At 37.4% G+C, this 19443-nt stretch overlaps 1 protein-coding gene across 4 annotated transcripts in view; it reads right to left on the bottom strand.

The window, feature by feature from the left end:
• The window catches only part of PDE4D (phosphodiesterase 4D), a 775698-nt gene that overhangs the window by 237953 nt on the left and 518302 nt on the right, over positions 1 to 19443 (bottom strand). For all 4 annotated transcript variants that reach the window (XM_056112216.1, XM_056112218.1, XM_056112219.1 and 1 more), the window contains exon 2: positions 403 to 594. In XM_056112216.1, coding sequence (XP_055968191.1) covers positions 403 to 594 — 192 coding nt within the window. The remainder of the gene's footprint in view (positions 1 to 402; positions 595 to 19443) is intronic.

Genomic DNA, 19443 nt, shown 5'->3' with positions numbered 1-19443 from the left:
CATCTATACTCTAAACACTACACCCTAATCTCACAGGGACTTGAAAACAGATTTTAATGTTTTTCAAAATATTAGAAACAAAAAGCCCCCCAAAATAATTTAATATTTAAATATAAATGCTTTCATTAAAATTATATTCTCACTTTCCCTATGCATTTTTATCTGAATGTAATATATTACATATATATATATAATTCATCCAAATCATTAACCAGCTTCTTATCAAGCATGATAATGCACTCCGTAATCTACAATTCATCTTCAGTTTTGCAATTTTTACACACATTCCTTCTAAATTAGAGGTAAATAGAACACTAAGACAAATCACTGGTCAACCCATAGAAACCCAAACTTGACTTTCTCTAAGCACTCTCAATTATCTTTGTGCATCATTATACTTACATATCACTAGCAATGGAGGAGTTTCGGGACATAGACTTTGGAGAGAGGTCATAATCGCTGTCAGACCGATAGAGAAAGGACTCTCGACGTTGACTATGAACAAAGTTTGCTTGAAGAATTAGCCCAGATCCTGGGCTGGTCATGGGATCCAAGGGACTCCGTCCCGAAGATGTGCCATTGTCCACATCGAAACTAGAAAGGAAAGAAGGGAAATGACACTGCTGAGAGTACTTACATTTTGATATTATAATAAAGAGAAATCTCAGTTTAGGAGTTGATAGTGGGAAATTGTGCACCTGAATTCTGATGTCAAAAATGATAATATTAAAATACACAAATGCAAAAAAAAAAATAACCCCACACCCAACCCTACACACCATACACAGTGACTACATATATTTTTGTCTTCCTAAGGTTTTGATAACACAAAAAAACTTATCAAAAAGAATATAAATCTCTATAACTCAACTTCAATTAACAAGAAATTATTCTAAAAACAATAGTTCAAGTACAGAGTTTATTTTTGAGGGAAGAAAAAGAGGAAGAGAAAAAGAAGGAAGGAAGGAAGGAAGGAAGGAAGGAAGGAAGGAAGGAAGGGAGGGAGGGAGGAAGGGAGGAAGGGAGTTTAGAGGGAGGGAGGAGGGAAATTTACAATCCATAACATGCTTCATATATGTCCATAACATGACCATAGCGTACTTCACACAACTGGAATTCTCTCCTTCCTATCTAGACCTATTCAGCCATGGATTTCTATTGTATTCACTTTCATCCATCCCTATTGTCAATATATTAAGTTCGTGATTCTATTAAGATTCACCTACTTTAGAACAACCTATAAATTAAGTTCTTTTTTGTTGTTTTGTTTTTGGCCACACCTGAGGAATAACCTGCTCAGGGGTTATTCCTGGATCTGCACTCAGGGATTACTCCTGGAGGTCCTTGAGAGACCATATGGGATGCCAGGAATTTAATCCAGGTGGGCCTGGAATTTAATCCAGAATTTAATCTATGCAAGGCAGATGCCCTGTCTGCTGTAGTATGTCTAGGCCCTAAGTTACATTAGTACATCTATTTGTCAACCCTTACTGAGTGAATCTTCTTAAAATGCAATGTATAACATTTGTAACTCTTTCACTGTCCTCAGCATAAGTCTGATTTTCTCATTTATACAAATAGTCTTTTTTTGGGGGGGGGCACACCCAACAGTACTCAGGGCTTACACCTGGCTCTGTGTTCTGGGATTACTCCTGGAGGGATTTGAGGGTCTACATATGGTACTGGGGATCAAATCCAGTTGGCTACATGCAAGGGAAGTGTCTTACCTGCTGTATTCTTTGGCTCACTAATACTTTTAACAATCTAATCTCAATTATAGTAAACTGCTTTCCCTTCCTCAGTGTGATGTGCTTATCCATCTACATCACCAAATACCCATCTCCTTGTCTTAGGCTTTCAATCATTTTATGCTCCCCTAATTACTCAATCTTCCATTTTCATCCTTGAGGATTTAGTTTTTGCTGAAAAAGTCAGTCTTGGTACATCAGTTATTTTAGGAGAGCTCTTTCTTCACAATCTTTTAACATTTTCTTCATTCCCAGACATTACAAAAGGTCGAAAAGGCCTTCCATTTCTAGACTTTTAGACTCTGAGATTTCCAAGAATGAAGTCTAAATTCTTAACATCCTTAACATCACAGTTTTTACCATCGTGATAAATGAATCACAAGTTTTTCTAGACAAAGGCCAACAAGTACGACAATAAAGTCAATTTTTATGTTCTTATGGAAGGATGATAGTGCAAGACAGTTCCGCACATATTTGGTTAAGAAAGAACCTTGAATAAATAAACACATGAATTAAGGTTATTTTCAATGCTTTCCCCTTAGAATATTTAAGCAAACTACTAACCAGATAATAAAAAATTTTTTAAATTATCTCTTTACTGGATTTTTGCTCATGCTATGACCCAAAATTTGGAAGACAAAGTGGAAGGATTAACTAGTGAACCGATGTTTGATAAATCACCCATGAATCAATGAACAAATAAAAACTGACTCCAAAGTAATTCATCAAGAAATATAAACAGGAAAAATTAATATGCTAGCTCAATCATATCTAAACATGGTTTCTAATTTAAATTTTTCTTTGATATGTGTCACTTGATAGGTGATATTCATTTGGTCTTTGACAAATAATGGTCTTTGACGAATTTGGTCTTTGACTATTTGAACAGAATTATTATATCAACAAGGATACCAGCTCCAAGAAAAGTTAATTATCAATGTTATTGGAGTGACAAACTGGATTGACTGACTTACTGATTGACTGAATGGACATTAATGTCCATTCAGCTCTGATTCATAGTTATGAAAAACACTATTGTGTATCAGAAACTGCCTCACCCAAACAGGAACATTTGTTTCAACTAGATAGTCATTTCATGTATACAAGACTTCTGGCAATTCTGAGGAAGGTCAGAAGGGGGAAGGAACCTCATCATTCAAGAGACACATTCAGAATCTTTGCAAGCACTTCTTGAATAAGCCTAATTAAACAAACATTTACAAAACAGTACTAGTACACTGATATACAAAAATAAAATAGATAAGATTAGTTCAGGCTGGGATATGAGAAGGCTAAATACAAGAGTAATGTCAGAGGGCTTTAGAAGGGTTAGTATACAGTTGAGAGATATTAAAGTCTTTGAATATGGGGAGAATAATGGGAGATTTCTGTTCTAAGAAGAAAATTGTGGCAGCGCTTCACAGTCTGAGAAGAATCTAATAATGTGAACACGTGAAAATGTTTATGTTGACGTCCCTTCACTATCAAGCTGTTTTGCTTTAAAAAAAAAAGACTTAATGTGGCATATGAACACAATAGAATACTGTAAGTTACAAAAAATTATATCTTGCTATTTGCAATAATATGGATGGAACTTAGATAAACTAAGTAATATAAATAATGGGAAGAGAATTACTATATGATTTTATTTAGTATGGGAAATAAAGAAGCAAAGCAAATGAACAAACAGAACAAAAGTTCTTAAACAGAGAGAAGCTCACTGGTTACAAAAAGGGGAGTTAGAATGAATGAATGAAATGGGTCAAACTGATATAAACTAGATTTTCTGTGGCAACTATATATATGTATATATGTGTATATATATATATATACACAAATGTCAAAATATAGTACTGTATACCTGAAACTTAAATGATGTTACTGACCAATGTTACTTTAATATGAGAATATCTAACTTGCTATGAATAAACATAAATATAACATATAGGGCCATCATTTTTGGTTTAGTTTTCCTTAGTTCAGCTGATTCAATGCCAAGATTATGCCAAAAATTAATCATTCATATTTGTTATTATAATTTTAACAAATCAAGCAAGTCTAACTTTAAAACGCTCTACAATATAAGTTATGGATCAAGTGTTTGCTACATATGACACAGCTAATATTTTTGTAATAATAGCGCCCATTAAAACTAAAACCATATTGATAGGTCATAAAATGCTTGAAATGGGCTTCCCAGGGCTTTAACCGTTTTCTTTGTATGCTGTAATACAGTAGTTGTCCACTAGATGGAGATGATTCTTTTTCTTTTCAAAAAGCCCTTTTTTTTCATTATTTATTTTGGGGGTTTGAGGCCATACTGGGTGGTGCTTAGGGGCTATTCCTGGCTCTGTGTTCAGAAGTGACCCCTGGAGATGCGCAGGGGATATATGTTGCCAGAGATCTGAAACAAGGCTGGACGCGAGGCAAGCACTGACCCTCTGTCCTAACCTCCAGCCCCAGAGATCATTTTTTTTCTTTTTTTCTTTCTTTTAATGCAGGAGTATTGCTACAGAGATCATTTTCTTAAGGAAAATCTATTACAAGTTAAACGTAAAGACCTAAGCCATCTCTTAGAGACATTTGAAAATAAACACAAAAATATTATCCAAAAGAATGAGAACTCACAGATTTTAGGAAAGTCACCAAATTTTATCACCAACTTTTAATAAAATCATGTCACTGAGAGAGTATTAATTTTAACATTACAAACAGATTGAGAATGAAGAGCTGAAAATGGCCACTGAGAATCAGAGAAATAGCATATGGGTTTAAGGCACAGGCTTTTTACGTGGTCAATCATGGTTCAGGCCCTAGCGCAGGGCCTGAGCAGGACCACATATTAAGGGAGCACAGTGCCTGAGCAGCACCGCAGCATCCTAGGGGGGCACGCACGGGGCCTGAGTAGCACAGCATCCTAGGGAAACACAGGGCCTGAGCAACACAGAACACAGGGCCTGGCACTGAACTGCTAACAGAACCCCTAGGCCTCCTGTATATCTCCTGGGAAAAGCTCCAAATAAATAGAAAAAAACCCTGATGTCTTATTAGATTTTGGACAAAAAACAAACATATCCAGAAGCTGTTTTCTTCAAATATTAGGGCTGATGACAGACTCTGGGGAAAGGGTAGGTTTGGGCCAAAAGGCCTTGAAAGGCAGCGCTACCCTTAGATGCTGGTATCAAAAGGAACAGACATGAATTTTCCAGGCGGTACTTGTTTTTTTTTAAAGTTCAACTATCCAAATTTATAACAGTACTCATATTATTATGAAATAGTCTTCCTACTTTATGCTAATGATATTAAATGATGTTACTGTATCATACTCTTCATCAGAATGCCAACATCCCTCCACCACTGTCCCTGGGTCCCTTCTCAGCTCCACTCTGTCTTTGACAGCCTCACTTCTCAGTTCCGTTGGCAGAAATTCAAGGCCAAACACATTCTGTAACAAACACTTTGATATTGTCAATGTTCTCATGACTCACTGCCAACCAGATGGAGACCAACGTAAGATTAGCAGAAGCTTGGGAAAGCAACTCAAGAATTGGGGAGACTAATTTTGTCCAAGTATAATAATGATAGTGATAATAATAATCACAATGATGATAAAACTTCTGGCACAGTTTCCATGTGCCAGACATCATGGTCTCTGTTTTATATTCATTATCTCACTGGATTCTCACAATAATCCTTTGAAACGGGCACTATATTTTCCATTTCGCCAATGCAGAATCTGCAGCAAGAGATGGTTCTAACTTAAGTAATGTGCTCAAGACCAGAGAGTTTGCATTGATGTTTTAAACACAACTGGAAGAACGGCCCCGTATTTATGTCTCTATCTCAAAACCTCCACTAGACCCTGGAGATCAAGCACTACCCTTCGCTTCCTCACCTGGAAGGAACTTCAAATGCTAACTCTAAAAGTAACATTCTGCTCAGGTTCAAGATCAAACACGCCAAGGCTAATTCTGGGACTAGGTTTTTATTTATCTGACCCTAAATTCTTGAATTTTCCACATCTCAACTGATTTTTCAATTTTTTTCATATGAAAGTAAGATATAGAGTCTCTGATGTGTCCCATTTAGTGACCCTTATTGGGTGCAAGTGTTCGTTTGAGATCGAAAAGGGCTGAGGGTATGTGGAAGGTTTGCTGTTCTGAATGCCATTCAATGACATTCATGGTCCCTAACTGAGTCGGTGTTGCTCAGAAGGTATGTACGAGAAGCAGTGATGTGTCTGTGAATCCAAGGCCTTGTGAGTGGGTGGAGAGAACATGATCTGTTGGCCTGCTGTGATCACAACTGTAGGAGATCATGTGTATCCAGAATTATTCACGACCGTTCATTTCTTAGTCCTATCCCTTTCCATGGAAACTTCCCCCACAAAACCCAAACATAAAAAGAACAGCCTACCAGTTACGCTTCTTCCCAGCTTCCCACATAGTTCTCCATCAGGGGAATGATTGGACTACTTATTCAAATCCACCTTCCACTCAGCATCCTCCACTTGCTTACATTTAGTATCAACTGGCTGCATAAAAATTTGTCCATTTAGGCTCATTTCTCAAGCTTTCAGCTTGTTGTCAAATCCTGCTTCTCTGGTTGAAAACATTTCATCTGTCTTCTTGGTAGTGATTTGGGCTCTCCGGTATGTCATGGTTCTACTTCTGACCTAAGCATGTATCATCTCTCTCTTCCTCAGGACCTTATGTTAGTGTTGAATATACTAGTGGATTCCTGATACTTAACAGCTAATTTTATTTCTATAGCTCCTACTCTAAAGGAAGGAAGAGGCAAGGCATGAACATGTTACTGGAGCAACTGCTGGAAGTTCCGACCAACAGACATTCCATTCTTAATGCTTCGCTTCCCTGAAATTCTTGACTAGGAAGATCCTCGTGAGAACTCAGCAGCTGTGGAATGCAGGCATGATGGGATGAACACCAGGAACCCCCACAACACCAGAAGCATCCAAGAGTGTCATATTTAGAAAAATGGTGTGTTGACAATAAAGATTTTGCTGTTTCCTTATTCCCTTCAGAAAAATGAGAGAATATAAAACTGCTGCTATTAAGTCATTCACTCTAGAATTAGAAAACATGTATTAAATTTCCAATCCTGGTTCTGCCACTTTGTAAATCCATACTACTGGGGAAAGCTACTGTATACCTTTCTAAGCCACCACTTCCTGATAAGGGAAGGTACAGTTCCCTGCTCCAGGCTTCTCAGTGAAATAGAAAACATTTGGAAAGCATTTAGCGCATTGCCTGGTACATTAGTATATTCTGATAGTTAACAATTATGGTTCTTTCTGTGGCTCTTACTCTATCTCAAGGGCAATTTTCATGTGGGTTGTTTTCTCTACTCAACACCCTGCTTGAGAAGAACCTAAGGAACAGGTAAGAAAGACGTGAACTGCCGACTGGTTCCGTCAAACCATCTGAATCATCCTAGTCATGAGTTGGCAGATGCTGGAGTCAGAACTCCCTGACAGTGTTAGCTACTTCACACTGTCTCCACCCCACTCCTATACTTCCAATGCAATAACTTCCAGAGAGGATGGGACTGTGGATGTTTGTCCAGATAGTTTTCACTGAGCAGAAAAAAGAAAACATTTTCTTCTGGGCTCCAGGGAAGGCCTGGGATCCTATCAAGTTAGGTGGGGTTCAGAAGAGAATAAAGAGTAGAAATTAGTCCTTTAAACCTGATGTTTCTGGTTACTAGGTGTGCCCTTGGACCTGGATGCACAATTACGTTACCACCTATCTTTTAAGTCTAGCACTCTGATATGTACTGCAGCTCCCGCACCTGATAATACGACAATGGAAACATTTGGTGCTTCGCCACTCAGAAAGAGGGGATGTCTTACCTTTCAGCTTAATGAATTTGGATAATTATTAAAATTTTTGTTTGCTCTTTAGAGTGGATAATTGACCCATTACTATCAATGCAGCAAGACTATCAAACCAGTGTCTCGTTAATGTCAGTGATACTTCCCAGTCCAAATTTTACGTGCAAGTTGAATAGCTTCTCCAGAGTCAAGAAAAGAGTGCTTCTCAAAATTTCCCATTTTAATATCTCCTCTGTTCAGATTATCTACACAGATGAATTGAAGAAACCAGTATTTTGTGGTGACAGGTACAAATGCAGTTTTCCTAATCAAAAACTTGACCCCCACATTTTAATATGACACCTGAGAGGACGTTTATTTGGCCACTTTCGTGGATGATACCACTGGGAGAAGGGGTGCACAATGCATCTATTTGCATCTAGGACAATTCACCAGACAGAAACGCGTTACCATTTCAGAGATATTTTTTTTGAGATGCTGTAATTTACAGTACTATTAATGGCAGTTTCATGCTTATATCATTACAACACCACACCTAGTATAAGGGTATCCACTTCCCTCTATCAATGTCCCAAAGTCCATTCTATACAACTCTACTCTCCCAGTGAACTTAGTCCTGTGAACTAACTCTCCAGTTCTGTTGCCTTGGCTCACTTGTTGTTCCCTTATATTGAGTATCTTTTTATTCCACTGTACAAGAGAGATCATTTTGTACTGATCCCTTTCCATGAGACTCACTTGATTCAACATGATACCCTCTAGCTCTGTCCACGGAGAAGCAAATTGCTTGATTTTGACCTTTCTTATAGTTGCAGAGTATTCAACTGTGTATTCATACCACAATATTTTGTGTGTTTGTTTTTGTTTTGGGGCCATGCCTGGCAATGCTCAGGAGTTATTCCTGAATCTGTACTTAGGGATAACTCCTGGGGAGATTCAGGACACCATATGAGATGTCAAGGATCAAATCTGGGTCTGTTATGTGCAAGGCAATCACCCTACCACTGAACTATTACTTCAGCCCCAATCTTCATTAGTTTTATAGTTAATCTGCTTTCAAGTTTTTCAGGACCAGAAAAAAAAAAGGCTAAACAATGAAATGGCTGAAAATAGAAAATGTACTATCACAGTTCTTTCTTAACAGGCGGAATGCTATTTTCCATCATTTCCCCTCCTATGTTTTCATAGCTCAAATTTCCAAAATTTACTCATATCTTCCAGAATGTTTCTTGTTATTTGCACTTGTTTATATTTTCAGATCTGTGATTATCAGCTGGTCTGAAAAAAGAGGAGGATGATTCTACCAGAGGAAATACTCAAGTCATGGTGGTTGAAAAGATGTGCTTCTCAAACTGGACCATCTCCACAGAGATTATAATTTTCCTTTGAGGGATGTGGAATTTTATTTTAGTTTGTTTTTGTTTTTGGACCACATTCCATAGTGTTTAGAGGCTATTCTTGCCTTGGTGCTTAGGGATTACTCCTGAGAGAACTCAGTGAGTTGGGGATATACCTGGGCCTCCCACAGAAAATCATAAAGTCCAGTCCACTAAGCTATCTCTCTGGCTCTCAGGGATTTTTTAAAAAAATCTATTCTCAATCTCATCCATAGCTATTTGTTTACTTAGACACATTCAAAATTAATTTTCAAAGACTTTAACATAATGAATAAAATTTAAATTATGAATCCTTTGTCAAAATACCATTCAGTTTATATTAAGACTAAATAAGTGCTGAGGCAAGATTTTAACTGGTAACAAAACTTGCAACATTTCTACTGTAATTGCCTTTAAGACTAAAACATAAATCTCATTCTTTTCCACAAATGGATACAAAAACTCATACACCATGTTTTTTTCTCTGGGTCTGGACGCTCAACAGGTCAGGAAACAACTCAGCAGACCTACTATTAAATCTATTTTGAAGAAGTGATATTACTCAGTTTCCAACCTCAATGATCCAAACAGATGGGGTTTTCCATTTTAAAGGAGCAGAAGAGAACATAGAAGGTCTTCAGAGAGCTGTGTGATCTGAATTAGATATGATGTCTTCAGTCTGACTAGGATAATACAGTGAAGAGAGCATTACCCTGTGATTATTACAAACACTCTCTTCTTCAAATCTCCAAAATACATCAGAGAATAAAAACAGTATGTGTTGTCTTAATGTTATAGCACTTGGAATTATTTTCCCTGCTTATTTCTTATGCTGGGTGAATTATCCATGCTGTCAAATAATCCTTTAAAGGTTTAAAGACATTGGGATCCACTTTAACAATGATTTTGAGAAAGAAACTCTCCTGGTTTCTTGGTATAGTTTTGCATGTGATCATAACTAAGGACAAATAAACAACAGTTTAAAAGCACAAAAGAGCACAGAATTTTCAAGATGGTGAATGTGGCATATTCTGTGTGCAGTTTGCCAAATCCCACTCTCTGATTTCAGGGCATATAAGAAGTCCTGTTTTCATGCTTCTCTTGCTATTAGATTTCACCACGTCACTGGAATGAACAGAAAGTGCATGCCATGTTCAGGAACAGCTCATAACATTTCTCAGAGGTTCACCTTCCTGCTCCTTCTCTTTCTGCTAGCTGGATGTCGATGGTAAAAATACTACACTGGAGGGTCCACGTCCCTAAACAAGCATAAGAAGGACAGCTGCTGCCTCTCCTCCAGTACCACTCCTCACACACACACACACACACACACACACACACACACAAAATTACTCGGTGAAGAAGAAACTCACTTTTTAAAGGCAACTAATTAGTGGGATTTAGTAATATAAAAAAAACCCAAACTGGCAGTACAAAGAATGCATCAAACAGTCACACATTTTTAAAGACAACTAATTTGGGAGATACATTAATTTTGTTTTTATAAAACAAAAAAGCAAATTTGATATACTGAGAATATATCAAACAGTCACACATTTTATTCTTAATATTTCTGCTCTGAAAAACGGATGCCAAGTGAAATAATCTCGTACTGTCACCATTTTACACTCTTGTTTCAACTCCCACCCCACCACTAGATCATCCTCAGTAACACAGATCTAAGACATTTGTTGCTACCCAAGTGCTTAAGAAGTTTTGGAAATGAAGTTTATAATTCTTACATTTAGCTGTGATTGTTCTGTAAAGGATTGAAGTTAATCGAAACGTGTTCTACCTTTACCACAACCCGGAAAGCTAGCAAGGATGAGCTCCACATGAATATGATGTGTGAATCTGTCTGTGTATCACAGAAGAGACAGAGAACTAGAAGGTCCACACCTCCTCACTGGCTCAGTGAGGTCTCAGGAGTACCATGTCAAACTAGGCCTGCCTTACTTAGAAGGAGATTAAATCAAAATGACAATCTAATGGTTTATGCTTCAAGGAATATGGGTTTTCAAAGCTTAAGCAGATCTAGAGTAGAACTCATTACTCTCTGCTATTCATTTGGGATGGGAGCAGAATTGAGTTGGAATGTTAACGGTTAAATAGATATCTTAAACTCTTCCCATTCAGAACTCAGAGACTAACTGTCCTTTCAGGGACAGACATGGAAGAAACATACACATAAGCCTTATAACTTCTTAAATGATAAGGTGGTGTCTAATCTGAACTTTCCCTGCACATATATATGTATATATATGATATAAGAAACAATGTACTATCACTTTAGAGATAGAACTCAATGAGCAATACATGACAAAGGGAGGAGTGGTTCACAGAAATGGACCGTCTTTTCACCTAACAAATATTCATTAACACCTATTATTAAGGGACACCACTTGAGAGAACAGAACTCACTTAACAGTAAAAAAACTAAAAGTTGCACTTAGTTTCTGCCCTTAAATTAAAAGGGATTTGAAAAAAATCAGTATGAACTGTTGAATGAAAAGATTCATACATCTATTGACTTGCCAAGTTCACACTAAGAAAAAAGCATAGCTGTTTATTAAACACTTTTGACTTTTTTAAACATCTAATTATGAAGACATGTCATTGATGATTTCTTCATTTTAGGTTAACTATGTTTTTATGAAAATTATATATTTAATTCTTCAGTCATTAAAATTCCTCACTTTTTAATGCAATTATATACATAAAGTATTTGGATATAATCATCTATTTGTGCCAGTTTGGGGGATGGACATGGATATTCAACTGTGTGTTTCTTTCATTTTTCTTTTCTTGTAGAATTTATTCTGTAGAATCTTGGCTTTTATTTTTGGATTATTTCCCAATTCTATTCCTTTTAAAAAGTGACTTATGATGCTTTTCAAATGAGAAGTCCAAAACAGTACACAAAGCTCTAAGTGCATTGTAAAGAAGACGATCTGTAATGGGACAGATTTTCAAACTTGCAAAGATTTGTTTTAGACACTCATGAAGATCCTCAGATTTATTATTTACTAACAGGACCTGTAATAGTTTTGCTCCCTGGCCTGTCTATACAGATATATACAATATAAAATGTACTGTATCACCAGAGTACAAATATGCAAATACAAATTTAATCTCCAGCCTTTTAATATAAAATCAGTATTACTGGGATACAATTTAAATTTGAAATGCTCTTATTTTTATAGAAAACACAGCTTATCAAGTACATTTTATTATTTTTTAGAAATACATTGTTACTAAAAGAATCAGAAAAATAGGTATGAGTGTTTTAAACACTTAGACTGGATAAAAGCCCCAAATATGATTTTGCTGAACTTTAAAAAAATGTAATCATGATCAAAGTTTGAAAGCAAGGCTAAAGATCCTACACTTCATAAAACGTACATTAGGGCTTTTAGAAGCATTTCTTTGGCGTAGATATCACCCGAGAGTATCTTGCCCGCACGGCAGAGCCTGGCAAGCTACCCGTGATGTATTCTATATGCCAAAAACACAGTAACAACAAGTCTCATGATAGAGATGTTACTGGGCCCGCTCGAGCAAATCGATAAACAACAGGAGGACCGTGACCGATTTTTAGAACTTAACAAAAACTTAAAGTATGTTTTTTTTTACCATTCTTTTTCTTAGTCTATAAAATTTAGAACTGGGAATTAAATTTTACAAGAAAAAAATTCAAACCACATCAGTGCTCACTGATGTGCTCTGGCTTCTTCCTGAACAGCTGTCCTTTAAACTTGTAATTATGTGTTTGAATATCATATTTGTCACTAATCCCACTCACATACTTAGTTCCTCTGATCACATGGAAATACACTCAGGGCATCACGGGCACTGCAGCTGCAGCCTACTGCGACCTCTGAGAACTCCATCTGTGCCTTGAGTCATGAACTGGACTGTGATTACCTGTCCTAAGGAAAACAAGACAATTCTGCCCAGAGGCCCTGTCCTTCAGTGCCTTTCACGTGCTCTTCCCTTATTTTGAAAGTCCTGTAAAACCACTGTTGAATGCAACTCACCATGGCAACAGGTGGTGGGAAGGTCTTAGCAAAAAACTTGAGGCCCAGAAAAAAGGGTTATGATTTTCCCAGAGTCTCAGTTCTATAAAGCGCCAGGATTATGATTCAAACAAATTTTTTTCACCTTCCATTTAAATATTTAAATAGAGAATTAAACAACTGGATTGATTTTAATTTTATAAAGGTTGAAGCAAAGACAAATTCTTATTTTAATTTCCCCAGTTAGAACTCACTGAGGTATGACCTCATTGCCTTGAGCACAATGCTTGGAACCTTTCAGAGAAAGATTTTTTTTTCTTTTCTGAAATGAACGGCTGTGTTTATATTTTCTGTGTAACTCTATGCGAAAAAGTTGAGAAAGGATTATTATAAGGGTCCTCTGCCTTGGTAACCTCATTAATCATTCTAAACATTTATAAAGCCTCAAGTGCTTTGAAAATGTTCAATAACTTGGGGAACACCTTGTGGTTAAATCTATTTACATATATTACAAACCAATTCTGTAAGACAATGGGGCTCTTATTTCATACCCTAAGGAGTATTTATTTCAGCAAAAGGAAGTGCATTTCTTTATGAGAGAAAAAAATGAGAACTATAAGGCAGAGAAATGGTGAGATAAAGAACTTGTAGCAGTGAGAAAATAATCGTTTCTTGAATAAGTACTCCCTAGCCTATGAAGCAGAATGAAATTATTATTTGATGAAAGCCCACATGAGGTGGTGCTCAGAACCACTCCTGGCAATGCTCAGGGATCATGCAGTGTGAAAGACTGAAGCAAAGTTCTAGCATGTCAAACAAGCCCTTTGAGCCAGGTCCTTGGCCCCTGAATAAAATTCTTTATCATTTCACTTAGGTTATGGTAAGACATAGTCAAGCTTACTTCAAATTTCATCTCTTGCTCTTCCAAAGGAGACCTTTACTCATGTTATTCTTAGTACTAGAGAAAGGTATTAAGAGCTGGGCTCCACTGAAAGCCTGCAAACTACTTTCGCCATAAACTGTTGAGTATGTAAAGAATGTTTGAGTTCTCTTATCTTGTCCTTTCCCAAAGCCTCTGCCATGTAGGGAATACCTTTAATCAGACAAGAAATCTTTTTCTTTCAGATTTGAAGAAAAAATAAAGCAGATGCTTATGTCAGAGGACTAGTTCTCAGTGGAGTTTATTGACCACTCAGGTGCTTATGAATTTGTAAGAGCATTTAGCAAAACTTTCTTCTCCTTTTCTCCATAGGCTGCTTATGACCACGGAGGTAAAAGGATTCTCTGGGATGTGAGTAATCACCACATTCAACCTTGTGGCTTGTTCTTAATAAAGTTCTTTCTTGCCTGTCTTCTTCTCTATTAAGTGATTCCACTGAGTGTCAGTAGAAGCAGATCTTCTCAGTTAACATCCGGCATAAATTTCATTTATTGATTTGTTTTCAAATTTTATTTACTTTTTAAAATTGTAATACAGTACGATACAGTTATGAAGTTGTTCATGATTGCGTTTCAGTCATATAACGTTCCAACATCTATCCCTTCACCAATGTCCCCAGTTTTCTTCCCTCAGACCACACCCCCTGCCCCTGCCTGCCTCTATGGCAAGTACTCTCTCTCTCTCTCTCTCACTTTCTCTCTCTAGGTCACTCTTGCTCTCTCATCAGATATATTTAATATCTGATGAAGTTTAATATTAGCCTATAATCAATTGTCTGGGTTTTGTGCATGTACTATTTATACCCATGATATCTTTATTATTATATCAAAGCCACACACATACTGGTTGAATTTCTACTGCACTCCAATTCTTGCTACTGAAATTTTCAACACCTTATTCATGTCCTCAATAAAACAGGGCCTAGGAGTACTACGAACGGTTTCGGAAACATTTCTTCCCCTTATCAACTACCTGCCCTAGCTATTTGAGGTTGGGAGGCAACATGTCACTTACTTTAGGCATCATAACAAAAATAACATTTACTCAGTGCTTTGCCACTTACTAAATGTTTATATCCATTATCTTATTTGCCATTAACAACATTCCTGTGAAATACACTTAAGTGTCATCCTACATATGAATGAGAAAATGGTACCTCAGAAAAAGTTAATAACATGTTGGCTAATTATGGAGTTTAGATTTGAGCCTAGATCATGCAAATTCAATTCCTGTGTTTTGCCTACACAGCCTAATAAGACATTAGCAGATGACAGGTGCTTAATAAATCCATATGATATACTTAAGTTAATAAATACCTGGGGAGAGGAGGCATGATAGTATAATGGGTAACTACCAGTTTTTGATGAACATCCCTCCTATGTTGAATTCTGATCTTCCACTTGCTAATAGGATAATTTTGGACAACTTATATTTACTTGTCTGAACTTCTGTTTCCACATCTGCTGCATGAAGAAATAGTACTCTCCTCAGAAAGATGTTTGTGTATGTATACTGAATAGTTGTTACTGTGTCTGGCATATCGAATACTCTCGGTAGCTTGCCGGGCTCTCCGAGAGGGGCGGAGGAATCGAACTCGGGTCGGCCATGTTGGCCGCTTGTAAGGCGAACGCCCTACCGCTGTGCTATCGCTCCAGCCCCAATTTGTGATGTATTTTCGCCATGTCCATACATTATATATTGACTTTAGTTTATAAGAGAAAAGCCATTCCATAATCAATTGTCTGGGTTTTGTGCATCTACTGATATAGGCAGTTACACAGGGAAGGGTCCATGGCAATAGAATTTCTAGGATGTAATAAAATCAATAGGGCCAAGGCTGCAAACACAGAAACCAAGCTTTGATAAGACCCTCACCTGGCACAGGAGTAGAACCAAAGATGGCTGGACCCACTTGAAAGAAGCTCCAGGAGGAACAAAAGGCCAGGAAAGGAATTCCAAAGATTATTGACCACTCCCAACTCTATTCCCCTAGCAACAAACTTTGACCTAGGTAGAAGCCCCACATGGGGGCAGGTTGAGAAAACCTTGTTAGCAGCCACCCAACTGGCCAAGCACATGTGGTGCAAATGTGTCGCTCACATCTCCCCTCTTGAGATGTGTACTTTCATGCTTTCATATCTAATGCTGGGATTTGTGTAGGACTCAGTCTGCCTCTGCCCATATTCTCTCTTGTGCACATCACTCTCACTTTCTCTCCCTCCTTCTTCTTAAAGCCCAACAAACACACAAACACTGCCCAACCATTGTTCATCAATTTGCTCGAGCGGGCCCAGTAACATCTACATTTTTTGAGACTTGTTGTTACTGTGTTTGGCATATTGAATACATCACAGGTAGCTTGCCAGGCTTTGCCGTGCGGGCGAGATACTCTTGGCAGCTTACCAGGCTCTCTGAGAGGGGTGGAGGAATCGAACCCGGCTTGGCCGGGCTGGCTGCGTGCAAGGCACACACCCTACCGCAGCCCTGCAACTGAAATCTATTTTGCTTCATCACTCATCTATCTCTGAAATTATTTTTCTGCGAGGTAAGGCAAGAATCTGGTAACCCTAGGCAAGGCCTAGGACTGTCCTTTCCTATGAAGAACAAATTCTTGCTCCAAGATGAGACTCTGGCTCCCTGAGAAATCCGGTGGTGCGGATCAAATCCCACGCCAAGAAGACCAAGTGGACATCAGATGTGGCTTGACAGCCACTTAGTGGGGCTGGCAGGGCTCTGGTCTATGGTGGACAGCAACTCATCACAGGCATTATAAGTCCAGTCTTCCCAGCGGGTCCCAGGTGATGGAAGATGGATCAGGAGAAAGTGACCTTTCTCTCCTCCCCACCTTATGTAAATCACCTGTGGGGGCCTAGTGACTTCAGTAGCAATGGAAGCTACAATTGTTGAGAACTTAACAATAGAGAACATAGCATTCTCAGCATTTGATATCCATCATACCACTTGATTTTTATTGTTAATTGGATAAAAAAAGCACTCAGATAAGTAAATTGCAAGAACTTCATGATTTAATTTATTAGAATTCAGTTTTTTTCTACTCTCCAGTGGTTCCTAAATAAGAAATACTAGAGTTCTTCAAAAAGAGGTCCGAAATGCTATGTAGTTCCCCAGATGTATCATTACATAGACGCTACATGGGCTTTGAAGCCGATCTTGATTTGAAAAGTCTCTGTCATTTGCCACCTCCAGGACCTTTAAAGCAAAGCCACACTGATCTCTGAACCTGAGATTTCCCACTTCTTAAAAATGAATGACACAATACTTACGTTTAGAAAGCAAAAATGGGTAAATAAATATGAGAGCCCTGAAGACTGGTTTGAAAGCAGTACATGTTCAGTAAGTGTCCATTACTTTTTTAGTTTTCTCCCCATAAATACACTTTGATTTCCTATATATTGCTCTGACAGTTCAATAAAATGCTCTTAATTTGGTCAACTGCATACATCTGAGGACTGTGAGACCCTGATAAAATTATTACTTGCTACACTTCCTGACACCAAAGCTAATAGCCAACATAAAAGTTTCTCCTTTCAAAGAGTCCAACTATATTTTTAATGGAGGTGTTAATATGTTTAGTATCTGATTCATATTTGAATACTTTGACTCTAAGGTCTATTTTTTTTTTAAGATTTGGTTGTATCTTCTGCTAGAATAAATTAAAATGTGACTTGGTCCTTGTTTCAAAATGAGATTATTTGGTACTAATGGAAATTTTTTACTAGCTACATTTTAAAATAAGGTAAGGTAAAGGTAAAGGCTCTCCCATTGATCGTCGATTTGCTCGAGAGGGTCAAGTAACGTCTCCATTGGAGACTTTGTTGTTACTGTGTCTGGCATATCGAATACTCTCGGTAGCTTGCCGGGCTCTCCGAGAGGGGCGGAGGAATCGAACTCGGGTTGGCCATGTTGGCCGCTTGTAAGGCGAACGCCCTACCCGCTGTGCTACTAATTACAACATTTTAACTATTTAATAACAGATTACAATCCATGCCTAAAGATTGGAATTAGTACTAAATGCTCATTTTAGCGTGATAGAATGAAAATAAATCTAATGTTCCAGAGTGATTTATTTGCCCATGAGCTCACCTCCTTCTTATATTCCGGCAATTTTCCTAATTCTCTGGCTTAGGTTAAATTTGAAGGTTAGTAGCAACTTGATGCTCTGCTCAAAGGAGAACAGAGATCAAATGACAATGGCAAGAAATGTCAGTTATGATGCACTGGCCTCTCAGCTCAAGATCTGCGAATGTTTCTAGTGAACTAACCAAGTTTTTCCATTGAGAACACAAGTAACAGAGACCCACCGGGCATGGAACAAATTATTTCTGCTCAGGTTACTCTAATAAAACTCCTAACATATAGTTAGCCTGTAGCAGAGGGATTCACATTTTAGAGATAAATGATACTTAAAGAACCAAGTAACTTAAAAATCTTTAGAAATGTAAACCTTCATTAAAAAAAAGTATACACACATACCTCTTTGGATATAATTTCAAAAAGCTCAGTAAGGAGTAGTAGTTAAGTCATGGATTTTACAGTGAGAGATCCCTGCTTTGAATCCCTGACTCAGTTGCTATATAGTTAAAGGTCTGCAAGTGATTTCACCTATTCACATTTTCGTTTTTCTTACTTTCAAAATAGAAATAGAGTTCCCATATTGTAGAATGATAATAATATTTACATAAAATATGAACTGCTTAACATATAAAGTGCTTCATACATCATGGGTCTGGAAGTGTTCTGTAAGTTTTTTTTTTCAACTTCGATTTTTACTAAATTTTATTTTTTTATAAAGTTGTTCACAATAATTTATTATATTTAATATTCCAATACAAATCCCACTATCATTACACCTTCCTAGCACCCTTATTTCAAATTTTCCCAACCATCACCCAAGCCTGCCCCAATAGCAGGCCCTAAATAATTGATTTTAGATTGGTTGTTATGGATAATCCACTAAAACTGATTTGATAAAAAAGTTTCCTTAGAAGATTGTTATATCTCACCCTGGAGCCATTAAACCCTTTGTATAAGAGAATACTAACATCCTGTTACAAGTTGAGCCTTATGTACTAATATATATTATATATTATATATTATATTGTGTGCTAATATATATGTTTGTTAGAGTTCAGTTGCCTTCTACTTTATACCGCATCCAATGTGGTATGCTACTCCTGATACATCAGTGGTATAGAGTATGAGATGTCACATTCCTGCTGAGCGCTCCAGGAATTCTAAAATTTCAAGTCGGGTGATACAGCTGGAGTTAAAATTTTAAGTGGATGGTGAATGGGGTCCAGAAGCATCTCTGAAACTTGTTGATCTCTTCCGAGGTTTATTTGTGAGTCTCTGGATCTTAATAAATCTTGTCCTGAGCCTGTGGAGATTGGCTGTGAGTGCTCTGTAAGTTTTTTTATTTTTATTTTTATTTTTTTTATTGAATCACTGTGGGAAAAGTTACAAAGCTTTCAGGTTTAAGTCTCCGTCA

Source organism: Sorex fumeus, unplaced genomic scaffold (assembly GCF_029834395.1).
Source record: "Sorex fumeus unplaced genomic scaffold, SorFum_2.1 ptg000015l, whole genome shotgun sequence".
NCBI lineage: Eukaryota > Metazoa > Chordata > Mammalia > Eulipotyphla > Soricidae > Sorex > Sorex fumeus.
Note: the sequence above shows the minus strand (reverse complement) of the source record. Positions and strands in the feature narration are given on the sequence as shown.